The following is a 26,156-nucleotide window of genomic DNA, read 5'->3' as shown; positions in this document are numbered from 1 at the left end:
GATTGGATGAGGCAGTTGACTGTGTGCCGTCAACTGATGCTCAGAGGAGTCTGGAGCCAGGGACTGGGGAGCATCGAGGGCGTGCTGCAGGATAAGGTAAGTAACTTTTATTTTTTGCTTCTTGAATGTTTATTTTAATGTGTTTTTGTGTTTATATGTAGTTCTTTAATGTATGTGTGTGTGTGTGTTGTAATGAATGCAGTGATAGCACCGCCATGTTTTTGTGTCACCAACCATCACTGTATATACACACATATATATGTGTGTGTGTATATGTATGTATGTATATATATATATATATATATATATATTTTTTTTTTTTTTTTCTCAGCTTCACGAGCAATGTAAGTAGAAGTGAGGTATTCTACTTGGACCTTCGGGTCTATGTGGAAAATGATAGGATACAAACCGCTGTCTATAGAAAACCTACAGCGGGCAATACAATATTGCACTCACGCAGTTACCATCCCCGCAGTGTCATTAACAATATCCCCCTGGGAGAGTTTTTGCGAATAAAACGCAATTGCTCAACCCCACAGGAGTTTGAGAGAGCCAAGGAACAGTCCAAAAAGAGATTCTCTCAGAGAGGCTATGGAAGAGGAATTTTAAAACAAGCAGAAATGAGAAGTGACCTAGTAGAAAGGAAAGACCTGCTAATTGACAAACTCAGGCCCTCAGACACTAAGATTAGATTAATCACCGATTTTTCGGAAAAATCTCCAGAAGTCTTCAACATAATGCGTAAGAACTAAAAGATTCTAAAATCAGATTCCGTAATCGGGAAGTCAATTTCTGATTATCCTCTAATCACCTATAGGAAGGGGAATTCTTTCAAAGATCACCTTGTAAATAGCCACTACGAAAAGAAAAGAAAGAGGAAGGTAACTGTTTCGGGCTTTTTCCCTTGCATGAAGTGCAAGGCCTGTAAAAATTCCCAAAAGGTCAAGGAATACCATATTCCAGGAAGGAAGAAGAAGGGCAAAATAACCAAGTTGGTAAATTGCAACTCGGACTACACTGTCTATTGTTTAACATGTCCCTGTGGGAAGAGAAACATAGGGAGCACAGTGAAACCCACGAAACTTAGGGTCCTAGAACATATGAGGGCTATCTCCTCAAAGGATCCAAACTACCCAGTAGCTCGTCATTTCGAGCAGGTACATGATAGCAACAAAACTAGGAACACTAGAATCAAGATTTATTATCCAGTTACAGACTAAGACCCCGGGAGGGATGAATAATGAAGAAGAGATGTGGACTCACATCTGAGTAATCCCTTCCTGTCCCCCAATGCTCTTTCTGAACAACCTGGAATAACAGACATGTATATAGTTCCCTTGAAGTAGACAGAGAAGTCTGACCTGTCACCAGAAATGTAATTTCCGTTACATATCAATATTCATGTTTTTTGTATTAATTAACCACAGTGATAATCTGAAACAATGATTTCTTCAGTATTTGAAAGCATATCATTTTGCCCATTCAGGGCTAGATTGTAAATACTTTATTTAACTGTGTTTTGGATTTTTTGGTGACATGGAATACTGTGAACACCTAGTGATTTTCACCAAGAGTGAGTTGTGTGAATCACATACCAGGTACTTTCGGCATTGGTGTCATCTGTACATATAGTAAAAGCATAGGACACTAGAAAAACTTAAGAAAATGAATTTTCATGTATGATTATGTTGAGAGGAGATAAAGGCTCTCCTAGAGTAACCTAGAATGTATATATTGAAATGAGCCGATTAGCCGTTCAAAGATGGCCGCCGTGAAAGTAATGAATGAATTACCTCATGTACTGTTTTTTATGTCAATGTTTATTTTATTTTTGCTGAGGACACGTGACCTAAAGTTAATCACGGCTTCTGTTTTAAATGCAATTGAAAAACAGTGTCAATCTACACTGACGAAGGCGGCAACGCCGAAACGCGTTTGTGGATTGATTTGCTGAAGGTTTTGTTAATAAAAACGTGACGAACCTACGCCGTATTGGCTTGAAGTGCTCTCATTTGGGAAAACCCAGGATTTGGGGTTTTAGCATTGTACAATATATATATATATATATATATATATATATATATATATATATATATATATATATATATATATATTTAGGATTCCACAATCCTGCAGTGTGAGCGACCCGCCGGCTGCACCAACACGAACACAGGTACAGACCACAACAAGGGTTTAGTAGATTAATTAAGTGCTTTTTTCCATCGATGGGAACAGCAACATGACGCGTTTCGTCCGGGAAACTCGGACTTGATCACATGATATATATATGATCCATACAATTATAATAAAGAGAGAGCCCAAACCTTTGAGGCGGGTGATCTCAGGAACCACAGCTCAATCACAACACCCCATATATAGCGTTGGAAAGGGCAGTTGTAGCAGAAGGACATAGGCTATGCAGACGCCCACCATATACATTTAAAAGGTAAAAGAACTGTGCCAGACAAAGTAGTCCCTTGTGGGCGTGTCTGCGTTGTGCTGCGGAACCAAGTGAAGGTATATAAAAACTCTGCGAGATTCCACGGAGTTCTGTGAGCAGGCAGAATTCAGCACATCTCACTGCTAGTGCTGATTTTTAACGCTGGAAGCTTGGTCCGCTCTGTAAAATCAGCACGAACAGGACCATGTGGTGCGCCAGAGGGTACTGCTTCTTTCTGGCTCTCAAGTAGAGACAACAGCCCGTATTGAGAAAACCTCATCTGTGGCACTCTAGCACCTAAAAATCATGCCGGGGATGAAAGTTCTTGCTTACACTTGACAACTTAACATTGGCAAGCCGTGTGAGAGAATAAACTCTGCAGCTCATCGCATTTTGCCAGATACTCCTGTAGCCAGACTGGGCAAAACTATGCAATCTTCACCAGCGGAGTAAAATTTCCCACACACCCCTAAACATTCAGGAGATCAGGAGCAATGAAGGACACATCAATACATTGTCTTTTTCAGAAAACCACCAATTATACATGGCTCAACAGTGCAGGTGGTTTTTATAAGTTGGGACGATGCAAGATATGCAAGCATTCTGCAAACTGCAGGATGTAGACATCACATAATGTGAGTGAAAGAATGAGTTCAAGGTTTATTATATGCACAACAGAATATTGTTTTTACATAGCGAAATGTCCATGTGACTTGTGGTATTTGGGTAGTACAACTATCCTACTAAAAAAGAAAATACTAGAACAATTTCGAGCCATTACAAGTGTAAAATATTTTGGTTTTGACAGTATTGACAAACCATAGAGATAAACGGAAACTGCTTTGCATCTCTGAATCCCCATTTATCACTGATTTGGATACTATTATTATGGGAGGTTTGAATGAATATGAGGAACTTGGGATACATCTATAATCAAGAACAGCATCTCCTGGGCCAGGCATGTACTTAGAACATGTGTCTTTGGTCCATATGATTATTACGTTTTTTGAAGAGAGGATGGAGTGATGCATGTGCAATTGTCCTTAAGCCTAATTTTTCACTCATATTGTGTATTTTCCAAATTTTTGATGTGATCCAATAGATACTATATTGATAATAACTCAATCTGTAAATATATGTGTTGAGACCATATCCTTACTAACATCATAAATAATAGCTTTCATGTATGTATATTTTTTGCCCACTTGAAGGGGCGTGATGTAAGCTTCAGGAGGTCTCAACCCATTCTGGCAGATTTTATAACTGTTTTATTTATCCTTTTGATATCAGATCTATGATTTGAAATTACCCACTTTAGCAGGAAAATTCCGTTATTTTAAGCGCATTTCAGTATTTATTTTTTGTATTATTTATTTTGCCCCTTTTTATTAGAGTATTTAATTGATTTGAATTTCATTTTTTCTGCCTCATTACACATGGGATCATGGAAAATGGGAATTATGACAAGATGCACAGAAAATGAGCTGCTATGTAAAGCGTGGAAATTTAGTAATTGTAGGTATTCAAATTGATTGATGAATTATGATGTTTTCAAATTATATAATAAAGGATGTGCTTTGGACTAATTTGTTTGACCATGTTGCATATATATGAATTCTTTTAAGATGCCACATTTTAAGAGTGGGTCAAATAAATATTTATTGTTATTCAGGAAGCAGTATAATTGTGGATAGATTTTCAATATGGGTAATAGGATTGTATATTTGTTTCCATAACGAGGAGCAATTGATGTCATTGTTTGGCTTGATGTGACTATATAGTCTGTTTTTTATATTTTTTCACTTGATTGGTTGGAAATATCTAGTCTTGATGGGTGATTGGACCTAAAGAAATCCCAAAGTATCAAAGCCACAGCGAATATATTTTGATTATGATATTAAGATTCTCTATTTAAGAGTCATAAGTTCCTTGACCCACACCTTCAGGGATTAAAAAAAATAAGTAATGTAATATTGGGAAATGGTCCAGGCTGGCCTTCCTCTTTCACATGTTTTTGCACATTATGTTTATGTTTGTGCTCTCAAGTCAACTAAGTGTGTTTCAACACCCTACACATACAACATTCACAGTCATTCTTACTTGGGAAATATACATTGTTTACTCACCCTCTTAGAAGTTTGAACAGCATACAACCGAGAGAGAACCAGTCAGCACTGCTATCATAGGCAGTTCCTTTCTGTAACACTTCAGGAGCCATATATCCATGTGTCCCACTGAAAATGGGGGAGAAAGAGCAACATCAACATTTGACTCAAAATATTGAAGACCAGCTAGAAAAAATATCATACATATGTTTCGTACCTTTCTATTCTGTCCTATATAAAACACAAACTTAATACTGAAGAATGTCCCTCAGACAAATAAGTCTATTTATCTATACTACTATTATAAAGAGAGAACACACACATTTGAGCCAGGTAAACTCGGGAACCACAGCGCCAATCCACACACCCGATACATTGTAGAAATTGTCAGGGTGTGCAGATGGACATAGGCGATAAAAAATAAAAAAAAAACGTACATTTAAAAATATAACTTTTTTTAAAAAGTAGTGCCCTGAAAGTAGCGCCGGCCGTGACGCTGTGCTGGCCGCGACGTAGCGCTGGCCGCGACGTGCGTGATGACGAGTGGAGGAGAAGTGAGGAGCGCGGGGAGAAGCGGCGGCTCAGGTGCGTCATGACGAGCGGCAGACATGGAGCTGCGGTGAAGTGAAGAGCGCGGGAAGGAAGCAGCAGCTCAGGTAAGGTAAATGCACATTGGAGTCAGGGCGGGAGGGAGTCAGGGCGGGAGGGAGTCGGAGGTGGGAGGGGGCGGAAGGGGGTCGGAGCGGGTGTGCACAGAGGGACAGGCGGGAGGAGTCGGGCGGGAGGGAGTCAAGGAGGGAGGGGATCAGGAGCGGGTGTGCACAGAGGGACGGGCACACAAGCATCAAATGCTGCCCCCAGCCCCTTTCTGCCCCAGGCAATGCTGGGGCAGGCTGCTAGTTTAAGTATAAAAGTACATTTGTTTACAGAGTAATTTATGCCACAAAGGTCTTCTTTAGCAAATGTGAAGCCATAAGAAAACGTATATTGAGGCTTATCAGTAATCTAACTTCACTGAAACCTATATGTGTGGGCGAGTTGGAGAATTAAGGTTCAGGATGGCAACCTCATCATCAATTTCGTTAGGTGTGTTACCCATGGATTAATGTTAACAATTCATATGTGACACACCATATAAAATATTTAATATGACCGAAAAATGTGCAAATAACTCCTACTCAAATCCATTGTAAATATAAGTATCTTGTGGCTAATCATTGTGGATATTAGAATGTCAAACTCTGTTTTAGCAATCCAGGAAGATCACATGGTCTTACTAGAGCAAGACATGTGCGTACATGCATTCTTATGGAGTTTAACACAAGCACAAAATATATTCATTTGTATTTTAGGTGTTTTTAAACAAGCACAACAAATGTTACCACATACATATCTTGTTTTGGCTATGGGTACAAATTTTACAAAATTATGAATGTGAAGCCAATGTCCCTCAATAAGGTAAAGTTGCAAGTATGTAAATCAGAGTTGCGGATACGCAAATACCTTTACGCACACACACACAATCACATACACACACACACACACACACCCTATCAATATTTCCATATTTATTTAATCAATGTATTATGTTTATAGCATTTTGTTTTTTATAATACTATAACCAGCTTACTTAAACAGCTATCACTTAAGGCAAAAAACATTTAACGTAGTAAAAACAAATAAGTATTTAATGTTAAAGTGACTTAAAGGCGAACAGCAGAATCAAAAAAGCGATACATCAAAAAAGGTTGTAATGATTCATGGATAAATGTTAGGGTAAGGAATGGATTCGGGAAAAGTTTTGTATTGGAGTAAGTGATGGTGTTAATGAAGGTGGAAGGTAAAGTTGTATGGTTAAGGTAGAAAGTAAGTAGTACGAAATGTGATCCATCTTAGAGGTTGAGTAGACCAATTGAAGGGATCTGTGATGGGACAATATGTTGTAAAAATGGTGTGGGTAAAGTGTGGGATGTGATATTTTTCCCTGCACAATGGCAGATACCACATGGTGTAAGGGAAAAAGGTTAGAGTTAAGAAGGGAGTAACAGTTATGATTCAGGTAATAGATACATGTATGCCTATGTAAGGCAGACCTAATGTATTGTTACAGTGTATACACACAAATAAATTATTAAGAGTTGGCAAGATCCATTGATTACTTTGATATGAAAACATTATGAATAAATCTAATTATTGGACCAACAATCTATAAAAACGGTGTTAATTATAGACAAGCTGACACCTTTGGAATGGTGTGTTCAATAAAAATGATTTTAAGATAACTCTTCGTGTGCAGATAAAAGCTTTGCAGAGCATAAACGTCTAGAGTATAGTGAGTGCTCTGACCTAATTTGCATTTTGCCCATGTTCAACATTGTTTATAATTTTTGTGCATCATAAATTTCAGCATTTTAAAATGCAGTATGTGTCAATATTAGAATATGGCAGTAATTATAAACGTCGGCCAAAAATATTGAGTTTTCATTTGTTTGAAGTAATGAAGATAATGCATATTGTATTCACTTGGTATGTAACTGAGTAGAGTAATGAGGCTCCGATGTACTTATTTAAAAAGATTCTTTTGAAAAATTTAGTTCTCCCTTCCAATGTGATTTGTCACCATATAGTTACATTTATGTATTTATGGTACAAAATATTAGCACATGTGGATACCAAAGCTTAGTAGTAGACCTCTGTTGTCGTTTCTAGGAGCTTGAGGCCCACTCCCTTATTTTTAAGTGTATTCTTTTTCTTTGACAAATTGCTATATTTTTTAAGTTACTTACAGTAATACATAATGGAACACTTGTCTCAATCCATACTAATAAAATAAAGAGAGAGCCCAAACCTTTGAGGCGGGTGATCTCAGGAACCACAGCACCAATCACAACACCCATTATAGCTTTGGAAAGGGCAGTTGTAGCAGAAGGACATAGGCTAAGCAGACGCCCATCATATACATTTAAAAGGTAAAAGAACCGTGCCAGCAAAGTAGTCCCTTGTGGGCGTGTCTGCGTTTTGCTGTGGGCATGTGGTAGGGATGTGACAAACACTGGGGGGTTGTGGTACGTTCCGCCCTTCATGCCATGTCTCATATTGTGTGCTAATCCCACCCTGCTCCCTTTAAATACCCCTGCAGCCCATAATCATAACCCACCCATACTCATTAAAATACTCCAACACCCTTAAACACTAACCCATCTTAACCCTATAAATATACCCTGTACCCTAAAAATACCCCTGTACCCCAAAACCCAAACCTAGCCCTGAACCCTATAAATACCCCTGTACCTCAAAACCCAAACCTACCCCTGAACCCTAAAAATACCCCCGTACCCCAAAACCCAAACCTAGCCCTGAACCCTTAAAATACCACTGTACCCCAAAAACTAAACCGACCCCTGAACCCTAAAATACCCCTGTACCCCAAAACTCAAACCTAGCCCTGAACCCTTAAAATACCCCTGTACCCCAAAACCCAAACCTACCCCCGAACCCTAAAAATACCCCTCTACCCCAAAATCCTAACCTAACCCTGAACCCTAAAAATACCCCTGCACCCCAAAACCCATACCTATCCCTAACCCCTAAAACTACCCCATGTTCCCCATAACCCAAAACTATATCTGAACCCTTAAAATACCCAAACACCCCAAAACATATACCTCAGTACCCCAAAACATATACCCCTATACCCTTACTTACCTTATCCAAACATTTAAAAAAAACATGCTTTTACCATTCATGCATATACAACGAATTTCGTTGTAAATGTATGCTTGGTAAAAGCATATAAAATGTAATGCCATGCGTTATAATGGCATTGCGGAGTCATGGTACTTTCGTAATGAAAGTATGCAGAGTGATGGTATGCGGAAAGAAAGTTGCGGATTAATGGGTGTTTACCCTCCCCAGGTAAGTACATTGGTAGCACGGCGGCCCAAATCTCCAGCAACATACTCATATTTTTTCACCACCCATTTGAAAAATGCACAGGTCTCTCTCGTTGATGGCTAGCACCGACATACACTTTTAGACACACCTCCCGCCACAAGTTCTAGAATTGCGAACTTTAGAGCTGGGCAGCTACGTTCGAATGTCGGCATCAGCGCCACATCCTGTGATTCCAGGCAAATCGCTTTGTCTCCCCGTGCCTACCACAGATGTATGTGTTCTTCCGTAATGTAAATTGTGCTCATGCCATGTTGTCGAGTTCGCGCTATATAATATTGCAAGGAAAAATAAAGTAGGGAAACTCGAGTTCACACACTACTGAATGCGCACTCTTAAGTGCATCAGCAGTGCACTGTCAATCGGAGCGTTTCACAGGCCTGTCACAGATAAGAAATGCTATCAAAACGAAATCCTACAAAACAATATACTACTGGCCGGCAGCAATTCATACCCGGACAACGTCGGGACGGGCTGCTAGTTGGTAATAAAGAATTGTGTGTGTCTATGTATAACTCATAATTGTACTGGTAAACATTTTACTTTTTTTACTTCTACAAGTCTACATTTTACGAAGACATACATGAAAGCAATGACTATTTTATTTCTCAAGATTTTATTAGTTTTTCATATACAGAACAGATGAAAAGAAAAACAATGATATTTACTCAACATAAATGTATGAGGAAAATAGAAAGTTTTAAAGTGAGAGGGCCTGATTTTGAGTTTGGAAAATGGAGCATACATATCCTAACATTGTCATCATCATGCAGGTTCTTGTCAATGTATTAAAAGTTTGACCAAAAGCTCTGTCAACACAATGCTGCCATCTGTCAAATCTTTAAAATGTTTTTGTATTTTTAAAAGCAAAATAGTAAAGCGGGATGTTGTTTTTGCCCCTTACCACAAAGTTTTTACCCAACGGTGATGGACCGTCATAACTGGCCATTCAACCGCCCACTCTAAATCGGGAGAGGGAGGGCAAATTACCAAACCTCCATTGACCCTTCCTGCGTCAGGGTGTAATAGGATAATAGGAGTATACTAGTGACAAAGATGAAGTAGTCACTGTTGCTTACTTAAAGTCTGCCTATCTGTTAATCAGGTGGGCGGACCTTCATTTCAGTCAAGAGAATAGTAAGGTGCATTTGCTTTATCATTGAAATTTAAAACTAGATATATGTCCAGAGTGCCAAGAAAGAACAGCCATAGAGTGTAGTAAAATGCCTCTTTTTGCATTTTCAGCCCAAATTGTTGAACTGATGTTTCTGATTTTAGACGATGTGTATTCAGACTCGACTAACTAAGCTCCAGTACATGTGCTCTAACCCCTAAAAGCATTTGAATTTGGCTATATTTCTAATTGGTATATTTAGAACACCTTAAAGCCCCTAGAATATGGTACAAAGTGTACCCTGAGTCTGTAAGGTAAATGTCAGTGGCAGGGTAAACGTGTCTCAAGCCTACCCCAGGAGCCTGTCTCTGCAGTTTTAAATCTGCAAATGGAACCTGTCATAATTGCTCCTTTTAATAGGCCTAAACTCTCCTTTTGAATATGAATATGTCACCCTAAGAAGGTCGTAAGGAAACCTAATGCAGGGTGCATTTAAAGCTAGGACATGTACAAGTTAAATGTTCAATCAATGGCTTTTAAAGCATGGCTACTCACCCGTGAGGGTCTCAATGTGCTGTGGGGGAGTGGGGCGGATCTGTAGTGTGCTGGAGTCATAGAAAAGCTAGGTCTTGAGGTCCTTTCTGAACTGCAGTAGCGTAGGGCTTTGCCATAGGTGGAGGGGGAGGTCGGTCCAGGTTGTGGCTGCGAGGTAGGAGAAGGACTTTCCATCCGTTCCGATCTTGTAGATGCGTGGCGCTGAGGTGTTCGGTGATGTGGTTGATGCAGGAGATTTCTTGGATCATTCTGGCTGTGGCATTCTAGATGGTCTGGAGTTTTTTGTTGATTCCGGCATAGAGGGCATTGCCGTAGTCCAGTCTGAATTTTTTTTTGAGTATGCGGATGGTACTGAAGCAGGTTGAGGATACCGCATTGATCTTGCGGTTCATAGCGACTGATGGGTCTAGTATGATTCCGAATTTTTGCGCACAATCTGTCGGGGTGTGGGGGTTTCCGATGGTGGGAGGCCGCCAGGTGCTGTCCCAAGCTGAGGGAATGGAGCCGAGGATGAGGTCTACTGTTTTCTCAGAGATGAGTTTCAGGCAGCTGTCCTTCATCCAGGTGGTGAAGGGTGGCATCTTTTCTTGGAAGTTGTGCCTGGTGATGTTGCGTTCCTTGGTGAGGAAGAGGATGCGCTGGGTGTCATTGGCATAGGAGATGATGTTGAGCCTGTGGTTTCTGATGATGGTTGTGAGGGGGGTCATGTAGATGTTGAAGAGATGGAGGTTGAGGGAGGATCCCTGGGGTACTCTACATCTGGTCTTTGTTGTTTCTGAGAGGTGGAGCGGGAGTCTGACTTGCTGAGTTCTACCTGTGATTAATGAGCATATCCAGTCTAGGGCCTTTCCTTGGATGCTGGCGTCGTGTAGTCTGGTCAGTAGAGTGCGATGGGAGACAGTGTATAAGGCAGCTAATAGGTCCAGGAGGATGAGGGCTGCCATTTGGCCCTTGTTGAGGAAGGCTCAGATGTCATCAGTGGCGGGGAGTAGGGCAGTCTCACTGCTGTGGTTGCTGCGGAATCCAGATTGGGAGATGTCTAGGACATTGTTGGCTTTGATGAACTTTGTTAGGTGGGTGTTGTTGGCCTTTTCAATGACTTTGGCCGTGAATGGTAGAAGTGAGATGGGTCTGAAATTCTTGAGGAATGTTGGGACTGCGGAGGGTTCCTTCCGGAGGGGGTTGACTTTGGTGTGTGTTCAGTGATCGGGGAATGTGGCGGTCTCAAGGAAGCGTGTGATCGTCCAGCGTAGTTCAAGTGCGATGTCCGTGGCCACTCTGTTGAAGATGTGTGGGAACAGGGGTCGGAGGGTCCTCTGGAGTGGATGCTCTTCATGGTCTTAAAGGGGTCTACTGTCATGAGTGGGGTACAAGTGAGTAGGGTCTGTTGGGTGGCATCACTGGGTGCGGGGCAGAAGGGATGCAGAGGTCCTGGTTATCAAAGTTGTTGTAGAGTGTCCTAATCTTGAGGTGATAAAAGGTTAAGTGTGTTGTTACAGTGACAAGGTCCCAAAAGCTATTTTCACCTTAGCAAGGTTATCTGTTTCATAGGGAAGCACTGGGATATAATATTACATTTAATACTGTTATGTCTGTCTAGGAAATAGTGAGACATTTCAATCTTGGACTTTTCAAAATATCACAAGCCCGTCCACAGGCTAGTGCCAGGCATACATGTGGCATCCCACACACTGAGCACCCTCTTGCGAACACTCCTGGACCTGGGGAAGACAGAAGAAGGACTGCACCTGCTGTTGAAACGTGTGTAAACCCGAATGCCTGGATCTGCCCAATTTTGTACCCAGGAAAAATAATTGGACACCAAGGGCCAGTTGGCTGACCTCCTTTTAAACTACAGGGACACAAAAAGCTGCTGAATGTTCTTTTGCAGGAGATCCCAGCTAACCAGTTCCAACTAGACCAGCCCTGGACCCTGCTGGTGGCTTCTGCCAGAGTGAGCCCTGGCCCCCAAGGGCTGTTCCTAAGGTCATGGAAATCAACCTTGGTTGTGCCAAAATCTACTCTCAAACATACTGAAAAACCTGGACTTAGAAGGAGAACCACGACAAAACTGTGTTCTATGGACGGTAGGTTCATTGTCGACATTCCTAAGTTAGCATGAGCTTCAGTGCCATGAGGCTGCTTTTGCGCACAGTACTACATGCCTTTATTTTGCAAGACTTTGTTGGTGCCTTTCACATGAGAACTGTCTGCTTTTCGCATTCTCTGCTGTTCTCTGGGGTTTAGTCTGCACATGATGTACAAGGTCGACAAACAATGCCCCTTGTTATTCTGTTCTGGTCAGTCCCTCGCACCAAGACATAACATGACACACAGCTGCACCACTGAAAGTTGTGTCCTTTAATATTACAGCGAAGCATGTTGTTCGCACACTTGGAGAGAGACCTTTCCAGAGAAAAGAGCTGTGCTGGTCCTGAGATGTAAACCTTTCATCTAGGCTTTGAGGTATGGGGTCTGCAGCTCAGAGGTCTTCTTTTTATATAATAAACTATATCTTATCATGGGAGGGTGGTTAGGCACTGTAGCCCTTTTCCACTGTCTTTATAAAACTATATCCCTGTTTGTATTCTATGGAATTGTGACAATGCTGACGATATTGTATTTATGCATTTTGCTGCTAGTGATGTCACGTGTACTGTACCATAGAGCATGTTAGTTAAAATAAACATTTTAAACTATACTGTGACTCTGATTACTCTCATTGTGGACAAGTATGAGTAAGTGAGCGAAAGAGTTGTCTTGCTACCGCGATTCCTGAGAGAGTGGGGATTGTTGTGCTCTGGGTTGTCTAATCATTGGTAGCTTTGCTGTTAGTCAGAGAACAAATGAGACACTATAGCTAGTCGGTTTTGGGGACTTTGGGCACTGAAGTGATAGGTCGGTACACCACTATCCACCGAGGTCACTATCCACCGAGTTCCGGGTTTCCTGAGCATAGTTCTGTATATGTGCAGAATCCCTGCAACAACTTCCAAGTCAATCCGATGAAGGTGCTTGATGTTGGGCCAAAGATTCATGTTGCCACCATTCATCTGTTTCAGCAGGACCTTGTGTAGCTCTATAGCTTGCAGCCTTGGCCTGCTGGAGTAATGCAAGCTCTATAAAGCTGACTAGGTCCAAACAGAAAAATCCATTTTGCGAAGGCACCAAAAATATCCGACCAGCAATGGACCTTCCTTGGGTACGGATTTTGAATTTCTCTTGTTCTGAACTTTCCCTTCCTCCAGCCCTGTGGAGCCCTTCTTGGCCACAGCCTGTTGCCTTGCTCTGTTGCATATTTTTGACTTACGTTTCAGACACTAAATCAGAAGAAAACACTTCTGACTGGTATGAAACAGGTTTCTGTCTCCGTCCTGTGCTCCATCGCAGTCGGCCTTAAATTAAGCCTAAGTGAATTGCAACTGTTCATTATATTATGATATATTTTTATAAACTGGAAGGAATTTTTATTGTGTCTTGTTTTCGACTTTTAAACTGTTTTGATACTTCTAAATGCTTTACACATTTTCTTAAGTTAAGCCTGCGTGCTCAGTGCCATAGCTACCAGGGATGGAGCTCAGGTTTAAATTATTGAACCCTTTGAAGAACCTAACCAGAATAGTGACATTCTTACTTGCTTTGTACTACTACCCATCCTAACTAATAATCTACTCTCTCACACAAAGTTTTTCCTTGATATACATGATGCTTAGACGTCTAACCTGGGATGTACCTTTATTAAACGGTTAACTTGAAACAGCTGAGGTCAGTCATTGACCAGAGAAATCAACATGCTTGGAGAAGATTAAAATACTGTTTGCATATGCGGCTGATTTAATAAGCAATGACTTTCTTACCTTTACTTTTTTAACTCTACTTTTTTGTTCTAGTTTGTTACATACAGCTTTACAAAATAGCCCTTTTGAACAACTTTCCACTTGAAAGCTACAATTCCAAACTCCAAGGTACTGCCCTGTGTATTTTCAGCAGAAGCTAACTCCTCAAACGAAAAGAAAAGAACATCTGATCAAATAATGTGGGATTTAAAGATAAACACTGAAACACTTGTGAAGCAAAGATTAAGAAGAATCATTGAAGAGCTTTTGGAGAACCACAGCTGCTGATCTGTGCTTACATTCGATGCTTATTTCTCGAACATGTTGTTGAGTAGAAACATTAAAGGTCTGTAACACAAAATGATGTATCACTGATGAAAGTTGACTTTTAGAGGTAGGCTCACAGCACAAATGTGTGCGAATTCAAAAAGTGCAGCTATGGGTGGGTTGTACAGCTGGTCCCAGGAACAACACAAGCTCAGAAATGGATTAACTCCACTGAAATGTCGGAAAGAACTGAAAATATAGATCTTTAAAGAACCCTACATCCTGACAAAGTAAGAGTCCACCGCCACCACCCATCTTTACCCCAATCACTCAGTGGCAGCTCCTCCGCTAAGGCAGAGGAGCGTCGCCCCACTGAGCAATTCAAAACGGAAAAATGAAATAACGCAATGTTATTATCATTTGATTTAACCTCATCACTGCGGCGCGAATTCCACCGCAGTGCTGAACATTCCGATCGCGGGCATGGTCATCAGCACACGCCCATCGTGACTCATGACGGCCGGGAGCCGTCATGAGCATCGAAGAGGTTAACAGTACTGGCTCAGTAGGTTGGAGGACAGGTCCGAGCTGTTTAGAGCTGGGGGAGGAGTGGTAGGCACTTCCTAAGTGAACATGACATTTTGGCCGACCCTTTTGGGCCGGTCAAACAGTCATGCGCACTTTGCATGTTCTCCACCAAGGCTGCATACATCCTGGGTGGAGAACATGCACAGCCTCCCAGCCCTATCTGAGCGATGATTGGGCAGGGGAGTCGGGGAGGATGTGGGCCTTCTGGTTCCAGCTGCTCTGTATCTTCACAGGTTGTATAGCGCGGGGAGGCTACGGGTCACCAGGCGCTTTAAAAATCGCAAAAATAAATAAAAAATAAATAAAAATAATGGAGGAGAGGCCTCAGCCATCAGGCCATATCCAGGTAAGTGTTTTTTATTTCCTCCACTCCCCCTGTGCCCCCCACCCCACCAACCCCATTTGGTACCAGCCGTTACTGCAACCACTCACTGCTCAATTACTGTATTCTTGCCTTTGACACTGTAGTGCTTTAGTCCATTTAAGCTAGGTTTGCACTATAAAAGAAATATTACATAAATGCATGTATACACATATAAGGTAACTTGCCCTCGCCTCCTGGTAACTGAACATGGCCAGGCCAGAACAGACGCCAGAAAGCATCAAAAGGCTTTATCCGGTCGACAATCCCGAAGACTCTACTTAAATTGGCCCTTCCACAGAATTCTACTACTTCACACAAACAATACATAGCAAAACAGTTTGCTGGGGCAGTGCTTGTTTCGGGCAAGAACCAACCTTAAGAAATAAATATCATCAACTCGCAGGGTAGGGGTGACATTCATGTCCTTCCTCAATGTGAGTGATTGTATGATATGTTGGCAGTGCACTTGCATTTAAGTAATTCAAAAAGAGATGCCCCTTGTAAAACGTAGGGCATTTTTCAAAAGTAAGCCAGTCCCAACGGAGGGGTATTTCCATTTATGTTCGGAAGCGCTTCCGGTGTTCAAATTTAAATCCAATGAAAATGCTAACTCTGAAAATCCACTTTAGTACTTTTACATGTTTTCAGCTATTAGAAACATTGTCATCATGGCAACCTTCACCTTTCGAAACACATATTTTGTAACAAGGCTTCTTTTCGTTGCTTTCATAAAAAGAGTATTTAACTCCCATCTAAACTTGCATCCTGTTTCTGAATTCCTTTTTTTTTTGCATTGCTAATATAGTCCGTGGGTGGGTCAGTGGCAGTTTTAACATACAGCCCTGGGGTCAGATTATCAAAAGGGGCTCATGGACTGGTTTAAGCTTGAGCGCATCATGAATGGTAATGGCATGAGGTATTCCGGGCCATGCTATCTAACTGTGGTGGCTAGGGAGTTTTGAAAGGGGTGAGGCGTAATACGTGCCAGCTATTCACCCCTCTTTTCCAAAATTGGCCTTGGGAGTCGCTCATATGTTGCGAATAACCATTATTGTGCCAATGCCAACATCTTGTTATGGGAAGCCCCTTATGCGAAGAATTACATATAATATTCCAATACCAGAATGTTGCCATTGATACTGCCTCACTGATACAAAGAAAAGCCGTCAGTGTGCTAGAATTTGACATACGTTGCCCGGTAAGTCAGGTATTACTTGCATTTTGGGTGTCCTCCCTTATGCTAAGAATTATCTCCACTGACCCAGCACCAAAATGCTGCCAAGGGTGCCTCCATGTCAAACGTTTCTTCCAGTTTGCAAGCACCAGCAATCATCCACACTGTCCCCTATGCCAAGAATTAGTTCTAGTATGTAAGGGCTCGCATTTTGCCCTAGGTGCCTTTCCTTATGAATGATTCTGAACCACTCACAAAACACAAACACATACACACTCTTACACAGAGAAACACGTTTTTTTACTTACCTTTCTTCTATCGCTGGCAACTCAGAAGCTTCATGGCAGCAGGAGAGAAGGAATCCAGAGCTGGACATTGGAACTAGCAAGCCATTCTTCTTAACAAAGAGGCAGACAGAGCAGCAAGTTTGAAAAGGGGAAGACCTACACCAACCCCTCTCCCTGCTTCTTGAGGATTGAAAGCATATGTATATAAGGAGCTGGGACAGTAAAGGAGGTCCTGCTCTGTTGCTCTGTGTGGTTTCTCATTTGTTTCAGAGATGCACTGATGTACGTCCTGACAGAGATATTTGAGCAGATATCATTTTCTGCTTGAGGCATGTGCAGTATGTCTGTACATAAAATGGATTTTGCCTTCATGAGGGGATTTTACTTAAAGCGCCTCAGACATGTGCAATCCAGAATCCCACCTACAGGCTGCCCTATTTTTAAGCAGCAGTGCCTCCGTCCCATTAGCCCTTCCACCCCTTCCTCCTGGCATCAGGAGCCTGGAGACAAGTCCAAGAGGGCTGACCTGTGCACTGAGAGTCTCCATGCAAACACCACAAGTTGTGTTTCACTATTCAGTTAATAAGCAGATGTGGCAAGTGGCAGTCAGTGGCACTTAATAGGAGCAGGGCTGTGGCCTGGAGCCCCCTGATAAGGACCTGCCTCTGCTCTCTACTGTGTGCATTCAAAGCGCATGTGCAGGAGTGTGTGCTGACACTCTTGCAGGGGCTTACCCCGTACCTTGACTCACACCACCAAGCTGAAGAATTGAGTGATTACGGTCCTTAGGAGGCAGTAAACCTTGTTCCTATGGTATATCTAAAGCAGCAGGCTCTCTTTTAAGAAAGATGGAGGTGGGGGGAGGGGCGTGGTCTAGCAACGATTGCAGATGGCCACTTAGTTTCAGAGCTCTGTGAGATGGGGAGACCCGAATGGTGACTGCAGCCTCCCAGACACCATATACAAGCCGACACTAGACACCATGCAGCGGGAGGCTCGGAGACCCTGAGTCACCGACCCAGACTCTGGGGGAGCCCTGATGCTTGAGTTTCCGGGCTGAGAAAGGCGGGGGCCTACCTGCGCATGGCAGAACCAGGCCCACAGTGTGGACGCCGCCGAGCGTGGGAGCATGCCCGCGGCCATTTCCTGCAGGAGCACAGGCGTCTCCCATGGTGAGTGCCCAGAAGCTCCCCCTCAGGGAAAATTGCGGAACAACGTGCTAGGCCTGCCCACACCCCCAAGGGTGTCAGGCCGATTCTGTGCTGTGGTGGTGGTCGCGATTTATGTGGTGGTGCCTGGAATGACCAGGTATTGCTCTGGAGGACTGCCCGCTCCCCCACCCTGCATTAATAACAACGGAAGCCCTCCAGGACATGTCCCCACTTCTCTCTTTTCCCCTAAGCAGAGGTGTTGGACCTCTGATAGGCAGGGCCCCCAGCACCATCAGTGGAGATTATTGCACGTGTTGGGGCTGCCTACCTGCTACAGGGGAACCACCTCCCCCCCGCGTATGGACACAACCAGCTTCATTTAGGCCACCAAGGCAAGGCCACCTGCCCCAGGAAGTCAGAAGACAGTGGGAACCCGCCAGCACACTCGGGTGGTACACTCTCAGCGATACAGGACAGGCACCATGGATTTCAACCCCCTTCAACTGGAGGGTAAGACGCTCAGATGTCCCCAACTTGGGAGCAGGTGGATGCCCTTTTCACGCACTGCCATCCTTGCAGGACTAAGCACTGACTAGGTGGCCCTTGGATGGGTCTATCACCCTCTGCTGCTCACAAGATCATAAGGGCCCTCCTGTGAGTCTGCGCTCTGGGGCCTCTCCTCCCCAGCAACCACCACTATTGCTGCCTACACCCAAGGGCCAAAAGAGAGGAGCCACACTTTTCTTGCGGCTGAAGAACCAGATACTAGCAATAGTCTCACATGGATGAGAACATGAGCCACCCCTTAGCCTTAGACTCGAGAGAGAGCTGCGGGTCTCACCCAGAGGACCATCCCCAGGCTCTACTTCTCGCTGTTCCTGATAGCTCCTGAGAGCCCTATTTCGAGGCAGGCCTCACCCGCACCCAACTGCCAGGCTGGGCTGGTCCGTGGGCACCCCTGGGACTGAACGCTGAGCTCCTGGAACCTACAGAACAGGGATATCCCCTTGGCCATCTTGTGCTTGCAGTTCACCCTCTCAACCCTCGGGGGCTGTCTGCCAGCCCCCATCACCACCGACACCGGCCATAGCTGCTCCTTAATATTGAGGATACCACTACGGCTGAGCCCCCTCAGTATTCACCCATTGCACTAGGGCCATCAACGCTATAACGTGCTCACTGATCCGAAGAACTCCAGGATTACCTTCTGGCAAAGTGATGGGAAAGCCTGCATGCCAGCTCCTCTTTACAGAAGCACTGGCCCAGGGCTGCCCTGACCCGGGTACGCAGAGCTCAGCATTCTGGCACTGACGCAATCCAACACTGTGATGACAGCCCCCCGGAACCCACAATGAAAAGGATCCTCCAGGAAATTGTGGCGGTGGGGCGACGACTCGAAGGAATGGAGGCCTCCATCTCTGCTCCCACGACCGAAACCATATATATGTGGAAGGACCAAATGTAGTCACTGAAAGGAACTATTATTTTTTAATATATTAATATACGTACAAGGGCAAAAATGCAGTCACTCAACAGGAAGGCATCTTATCACCAATGGCGAAAGAATGTTGATTAGTAGCTCCTTTATATGTCAGTGTTTTTGTATGATATTTTTGGGGAAAACATGAGGCTGGCAAGACAGCTAAAGCTGTTTTAGGCCCAACGAGGAGCGGCTGGGTTCTGAGGAAACAGTTAATTACTGCCTACTCTGTGGCTTGGGCTTTGCATTGACACTGACATAAGGCTGACAGTTTTCCTCTGGTTAAGCTGACTGAGGTTGGAAATGTTTCAGATTACACAAAACGTGCCATACCAGTCATGTTCCTTCTCAATAAGATTTTAAGGTTATGCTGTCTAGGTAGCATTACATGTGGGAGACAGGCAATGACCAGGTAACTTCTAGTCAAATCAAGTTGGGACTTGTGGTCATATCTTCCTCCGTCCATTTTAAACGCATCGTGTGCATTGTATTTTGTTTCATGTATGCATGTATGTATGTATGTATGTATGTATGTATGTATGTATGTATGTATGTATGTATTTATTTATAGGTGCTCCGGCTGTCATCCGGTGCAAGTTGAAAGCAGATGGATGTTGACAGTGTGACACTCCCTACAACGGAGTCTCATTACAAGTCTGCAGAATATATTAAAATATTCAATAACTAAACATGACGTCACTCGACAAGTCTTGCAGCGGAAAGACCTCCTTTGTTTCCACAACTTCAAACTGAAAGACCTTCACGCTGTACCGGAAATGCGAAGTATTGGGCTGTAGAATTGCCACTCAGGTCTGTGCTCATCGAACTAACTACAGTCATTAACAAGAGGGGGACGATGGAACGGGATGGTTGGTAGGAGGGGGGTGGGGGGTGTAGAGATTTCAAGATGAATGCACAATTTCCCATGAGCGAGGAACGATACAGAAACACTCCGTTAGCAAAAAACATACCAGCGAGGGAAAGATGAAAAGGTGCATAGCAGATGTCTTCCTCTTTCTACTTAATTGAAGTGTAACGCGTGGGATCGTGTGAAATGAGGGCACTGAAACGGCCCCCCCAAAGATCTGAAGCCAACTTTCAAAGCTAGCTGCCCGGTTACACTGAAGAGCTCTCGCTTGACTGGAACACCACTCTAGGGAGATGCTAATTCCTACCCATCTTCTCACTTTTATTTCGGAGCCATCTTGAGCAAAAGATGAAAGATGTGGTACATTTTCCTGTGTGTACCTTGGAGGGAGCCCCAGTAGGGTATCGTAGCTGGAGCTCCACCACTTTTGCCAGATGCTTCTGGTTGTAATCACACTCAGCTATGATTGGGCGACCAGCTTTCTTAAAGGGGCTATCCAGTTTAGATAAAGAAACAAAAATAACAAGTTTTTTTTCTCCCAGTACTGCATGAATCTATAGAATGTTGTTTTGTTTGTTGAGGCCAGCTGGCGGTCTGGAATGTACTGTGACGTCATTCATCGCATGGTCACTGTAAGGCTTTTATAGGAACGCTGTATAGGCCTCAGAAACGACTTCTAAAACTGCTCACCATCTAGTACATTCACAGTATGCCTATAGAGGACAGTGCATTTACCTAAACTAATGGCAGAGCATGCATTGTTCACTGCCACTTCGTCCTGTGAATAACAGACACTATTTTGGCTAAATCCTGCCATAAGGAAGCATCCCTGTGTACCCAAGGGCATTACAGCTATGTACCTGGGATGTGAGGCAGATTATGCCCAGGTTTGGCAGTAGCACATGTGAATAGTTCATGAAAATAGCAAACTGGTATTTGGAGCTCACTCCTGGGAATTTACTAAAACAATCTGAGACTATTATACTTGGGGTCAAATGAAAAGACGTTGATTGAGAAAATGGTCTTACCCCCTTAGCCTAGTATTTGGCAGCAAATATTATATGTTTTCAGAAAATGTGAAGTTGTTGTGTTCGAACAGAAATAATATATTTCTATAAAAGATTACATTTGAGTGTTAATTCATGTAGGGCTATTATGTCTTATGGCATAGACCTTCAAGAATCTATATTCACATAGCTTGTTTTAGGATTATCAATACTGTCGTCTGAGATCAGAGCCCAGAGGTCGGCCCTGCTGATTGAGCCCTGCTCTTCTCCTTGAACCCAGGACTTCCAGCAGTGATTCCAAGGGTTAGTTGGCTGGCGGCCTGATCAGAGCCTCAGGGACAGGAAAGGATCCAACCATCTTAAACACATACCTGGACCTTGCCTGAGTGAGTCCTGGCCCTCCAGATGGTGGCTATCCAGTCCTGTACAATAGGATGTGTTCCTAAAGGTCCAGATATCCCAAATCCAAAACTAGGAATATTTTTGGCCGAAAAGTGCTCACAGTCCCTGAGAGAAGACCAGGACCTTCCTGCTCGTCGATCCACCAAAAGTACATCACCGGTCGGCCTAACTTTACAGCAGCTCCCACTATGTTCTTCTCCGCAGTAGCTAATCTTGTTCAGTGGCTCCTTGTTGGACTTGGCCCTTTTGGCAGGATCACCCCTAAACTTTTTGCTTTTAAATGTGACCTGGTGTTAGTTGTTTTTGGCTTCTGCACACTTTAACACTGTGTCCCAGTGTAAAGTGTGTGCACACTCCGAGTGCATGTTTTGAGATTGGCCTGCCCTCCCATAGGAATGCATGGGGATATGTGTGTCCATGGTAGTTCCTGATGTGTGGGGGATGCAGGGGCGAGTTTGGTATGTGCAAACTCGTAAGATTAAATGCTGCGCAACTGTGTGCTCAGATTTAATATGGCAAGGGTAAAAGTGCCACTTCTAGAAGTTGGCATGTCTGTTTGCATTGTCTGGCTTGTGAGTGACAGGAGCTGGCTGGTGTGGCTGGCTCCAAGAGTCAGGATGGGTCTGCCCGGTGGTGAATGGGGAGATCTGCAGGTTGATGGGAGGGAGGAGTTGCACCTGGGACCTGACTAGGGCTGTGCCTTCCCTTGACAATGCTGGCTCCGCCCCCTGTGGTGCGTGTGATGGCCCTAGCCTGCCCTGTGAATAGGGAGAGGGGCTGAGTACAACAAAGTGCTCCAAAACCAGTTGCATCTGGTTTTCCCTTAACCCTGTGCTAGGAGACAAAGGAAAATCTGTATAAAAAGGGGCTGTGACCCCATGAAAAACGTTCTCTCTGTTCCTGACTTGAGGGGGGCCTGCTGCAGCTGCTGGGTTCCCGGAAGGAACTGCCACTGGGTACTGCCTCCCTGCTGGAGGGCCCTGTGAGCTGGCCCCTGGGCCCAGCCTTTGCCCCCCCCTGCCCTCTGAAAGACTTTACAGGACTTTTGCCTGCAGCGCCTGGGAGCATTTTGGTTATCCTGCTGAGGAAGCGCTTGATTTCCCTGAAGAGCGCTTATGGTGGTGCCTTTTCCTTTGGAGAGCAGTGCTCCTACTTGTGAGTGGCAGCACAGAGCTGTGATCATTTTCAGGTGGGGATACCCCTACATTTGGGCCCGAGCGGGTGCCTACCCCGCGTCTGGGGTGACTGGCTGATCGATTTCGGCGCGGGTGCCCACCCCGCATCTTTGCCGTTTTTACATATCCCTAGCGGGTGCCCACCCTACCAGGGACGTTGTGTGCAAGAAAACGGGTGCCTACCCCACATGTATACTGTCCTCAATCCGCAAGAGACCTTGTCCTTAAAACGGGAGCCTACCCCGTATTTTGGTCAGTAAACAGAGGGTGCCAGGACCATTGAGGGCTGCCGCGCTGCCTGTGGCGACCCGGAAGTACTCAAGTCTAACAGGAAGCGGATGATAGCCCACCCTGCGCTCCTGTACTCTGTGGGAGATTGTGGCGTCATCCCCCTGAGCTCCCGAGAGCGAGGGAGAGCCCTGGACTGCCCGCTTGTGCCCCATGGTGCTGAGTGAGGCGGAGGAGGGCTGCAGTCGCTGGCGGGGCTCCTGTGTGTCAGGAGGAGCCCCGCATGTGCTGGTGGACGTGGCCTGAAGCTCGTCGGGAACCTGCTCTGCGTGCCGCAGGAAGGACCCGAGCTTGAGCCTTGTCTGCTGAGGAGCGGAGCTCCCCAGCGTGAGGGAGAGCCCCGCAGCCCGCCGCAAGAGAGGCGTGCGCAGGTCCCCCAAGGCAGAGGAGCCCCAGGAGATCCGAGGGATGCTGACGGCAGGGTAGAGAGCGGAAACATCGCAGTGGAGAGCCCGGTGAGTGGGGCTCGGTCTTCAAAGTTTGGGGGGGTGTTGGGGCACAAGGCGGGTGCCCGCCCCCTCCTGCCAGTACTTGCTTCGTTGGGGGCATAGCTGCTGAGCGGACTTGCAGGAGGGTGAGCCGCTCCATCGTTGGGGTGTGTTATTGTTCAGGAACCCAGAGTGGGTCCCCCGTCTTCCTGTGCCCACTCTTTCTGTTCTTGTGGGGGCATAATTGTTTTAGAGCCTGTGTGCTCCAACGTGAGGGCATCGAGGTGCCCATGCCCCATTTCTCCCAGCTGCCCCGCTCGCAGAGGGCAGCTGCACCAAGAGGGCAAGTGTTATTGTTCAAGAGCCCCAGAGCAGGGCTTAGGCCATTCTCCCGCTGCCCCGCCTGATAGAGGGCAGCGGCCACGGTTGACGCAGATGGATTTAGGAGTCCCGGAGAGGGACCGAGCTGGCACAGGGAATGCCATTGCCCTCATGTTTGCCTTTACAGCTGCCCAGCAAGTAGTGGGCAGCTTCCAAGCTTAGTCTTGATCTTTGGCACACTTCACTCTTGCTGCATGCGCAGCCAGCCCGGACATTCTGGACATCGAGCATTTGAGCCCCTGTCGAAGGCCAGTTGGCCTGGGGTAGGTACCTTTGGGATTCTGCGCAAGGTGATTGGTGATTTGTATTTATGTTGGTAATTACCTGATGCTTAATGTGATTTATGCTTAATGTGCAATCCCTTCATGCCTGTGATACCTCTAACTGTATTTTATGATTAGGAGGTTGTCTTTCCTCGTATAGTTTATGCTCGTCAGTTTATGTGTCCCTGCGTGATCTATGCCTAAGTTGATTAGTATTGCGTTGTGTGTACCTACCTTTTACCAGTGATTACTGGTTGTGTCCTACAATTGTTATTTTGTGCTACAAGTATTATTTTGTGCTATTTCTACTAAGTGCTGACTCTGACAGTGGGCCACGTGACCCTGTCATGTGTAAATAATCCCCTGTAAATACTGACCAGTGCCAGTTGGCATAGTGTATCTGTGTGATTATGATCTAATGTGTTTATGGTAATACGAAGGCTATTATTATATATAACCTTGTGTGGAGTTCCTTTTGTGGTGTGCCTAGTGTGTTGCTGCTGTATGTGTGTTGGGCAAACGCTTTACACATTGCCTCCGGGATAAGTCTGACTGCTCGTGCCAAGCTACCAAGGGGGTGAGCAGGGGTTATCTTGGCGTGTAACTCCCTTGCCTGTTGCGTGCTTATCTAGAATCCTGATCGATACTGTGACCTTATGCCCCTATTCGGCTATAAATCCATTTATTCCCTATATTGGCATAACCGTTTAAGTGCGATATTCAGAAACTCATCTCTGGCCTCACACGAACAGAGCCACATTCCAGAATAGTTTTCTCTGCCACTTCCTTTGCAACCAATTAGTGCAATGACAGAGCAGAAGTCACTATCTGAGATTCCTAGATTAACACTCCGAGTTCTTCAACAAGATAAAAACTCAGCAAACCTGGAAATCCCCGCTTTCTGTGTTTTGATTAGTAATAGAACTCTAATGAGCAACTGATAGCGATCACTTCCTAGTGACATCTTTAATTGACGTCTTATGTCCAGCAAACTTACGTCAAACATGGCACCTTTCAGGTATAAATATTACCAACGTTGCCTTAAGCAAATGCTGTGCTGCTGTGTTGCTGCTGTCTACCCGTTGTATGCTGTTGTTCGCTGCAAGCTGCTGATACCATTATTGCTGCTAAAGCGCGAACGATGGTGTGGTGAACTTAGGAGCTGAACAGCCGTCCCCCTGCAAGAGCCCAGCAGATGCAAGCTGCCCGCGGACGCTGTCCCCCTCCATCTCCTCCTCAACCCGCTGAGAAGAGACGCTGCCTTTCTCCTGCCGAGAAATCCAGCTCCAGCGTTTCTGGTCTACCCTTGGGGGTGACTGGGATACCGAGTTTCCCTGAAGGAGATACCAGACCTCCATCATTCTATTCAGAGGTATGGTGTTGACTAAACCCTTAGTGAGAATTCTTGAAGCAAACCTTGGCAAAACCAACTTAACTTAGAGCTACTTACTTACTCCCCTCCCAAGTATTAGGCTTAGGTCAGGTACACTGGGGTAGGCGTAGTTAGAAGCACCAGTTGAGTATTTTAGCCTAATGTATATATGAATGTATATATGTTTTATTACTTTTAAACCATTGTATGGCTAAGAAACCATATCAATGCTTTTACAGTATTATTTTGCAATACTTATCATACTGTACGTACTTTTTATCATAACAAGTCTTGCAACTGTGGCAATACATTTCTCTTGTACGAGAAGAAAGACTGTTCAATAAATGTTAACCCTTTATTGACAAACGCCCGTCTCTCTATTCTCTACATATTGTGAAAGTAATCTGCACCAACCAGACTGTGTAAAATAACTGTCTATTGTTTCAGACGACCCTAGAGATTGACTCTTGATCTGAGGAGCAAAGTTGTCATGTTGCACTGTTGTTGGAAAACTGAATCCCTTCTTGTCTGTGCCAGGGAAGCTGATCACTTCCTATTCAGTCAAGAAAGTTTCCAGTGACCTCTGAGCTAGTTGGTAACAAACCCAATTAAGTTTAGCATAGTCAGTAGAGGCCTGGAAGATCCGCACTTCTACGTCGA

General features: G+C 44.5%; 1 protein-coding gene across 2 annotated transcripts in view; it reads right to left on the bottom strand.

The window, feature by feature from the left end:
* GRK3 (G protein-coupled receptor kinase 3) overlaps positions 1-26,156 on the bottom strand; it is a 1,062,914-nt gene that overhangs the window by 117,952 nt on the left and 918,806 nt on the right. For both annotated transcript variants that reach the window (XM_086943135.1, XM_086943134.1), the window contains exon 13: positions 4,567-4,674. In XM_086943135.1, coding sequence (XP_086799261.1) covers positions 4,567-4,674 — 108 coding nt within the window. The remainder of the gene's footprint in view (positions 1-4,566; positions 4,675-26,156) is intronic.

Source organism: Lissotriton vulgaris, chromosome 11 (genome assembly GCF_964263255.1).
Source record: "Lissotriton vulgaris chromosome 11, aLisVul1.2, whole genome shotgun sequence".
Taxonomy (NCBI): Eukaryota; Metazoa; Chordata; class Amphibia; order Caudata; family Salamandridae; genus Lissotriton; species Lissotriton vulgaris.
This window is presented reverse-complemented; position numbering and strand designations above follow the sequence as displayed.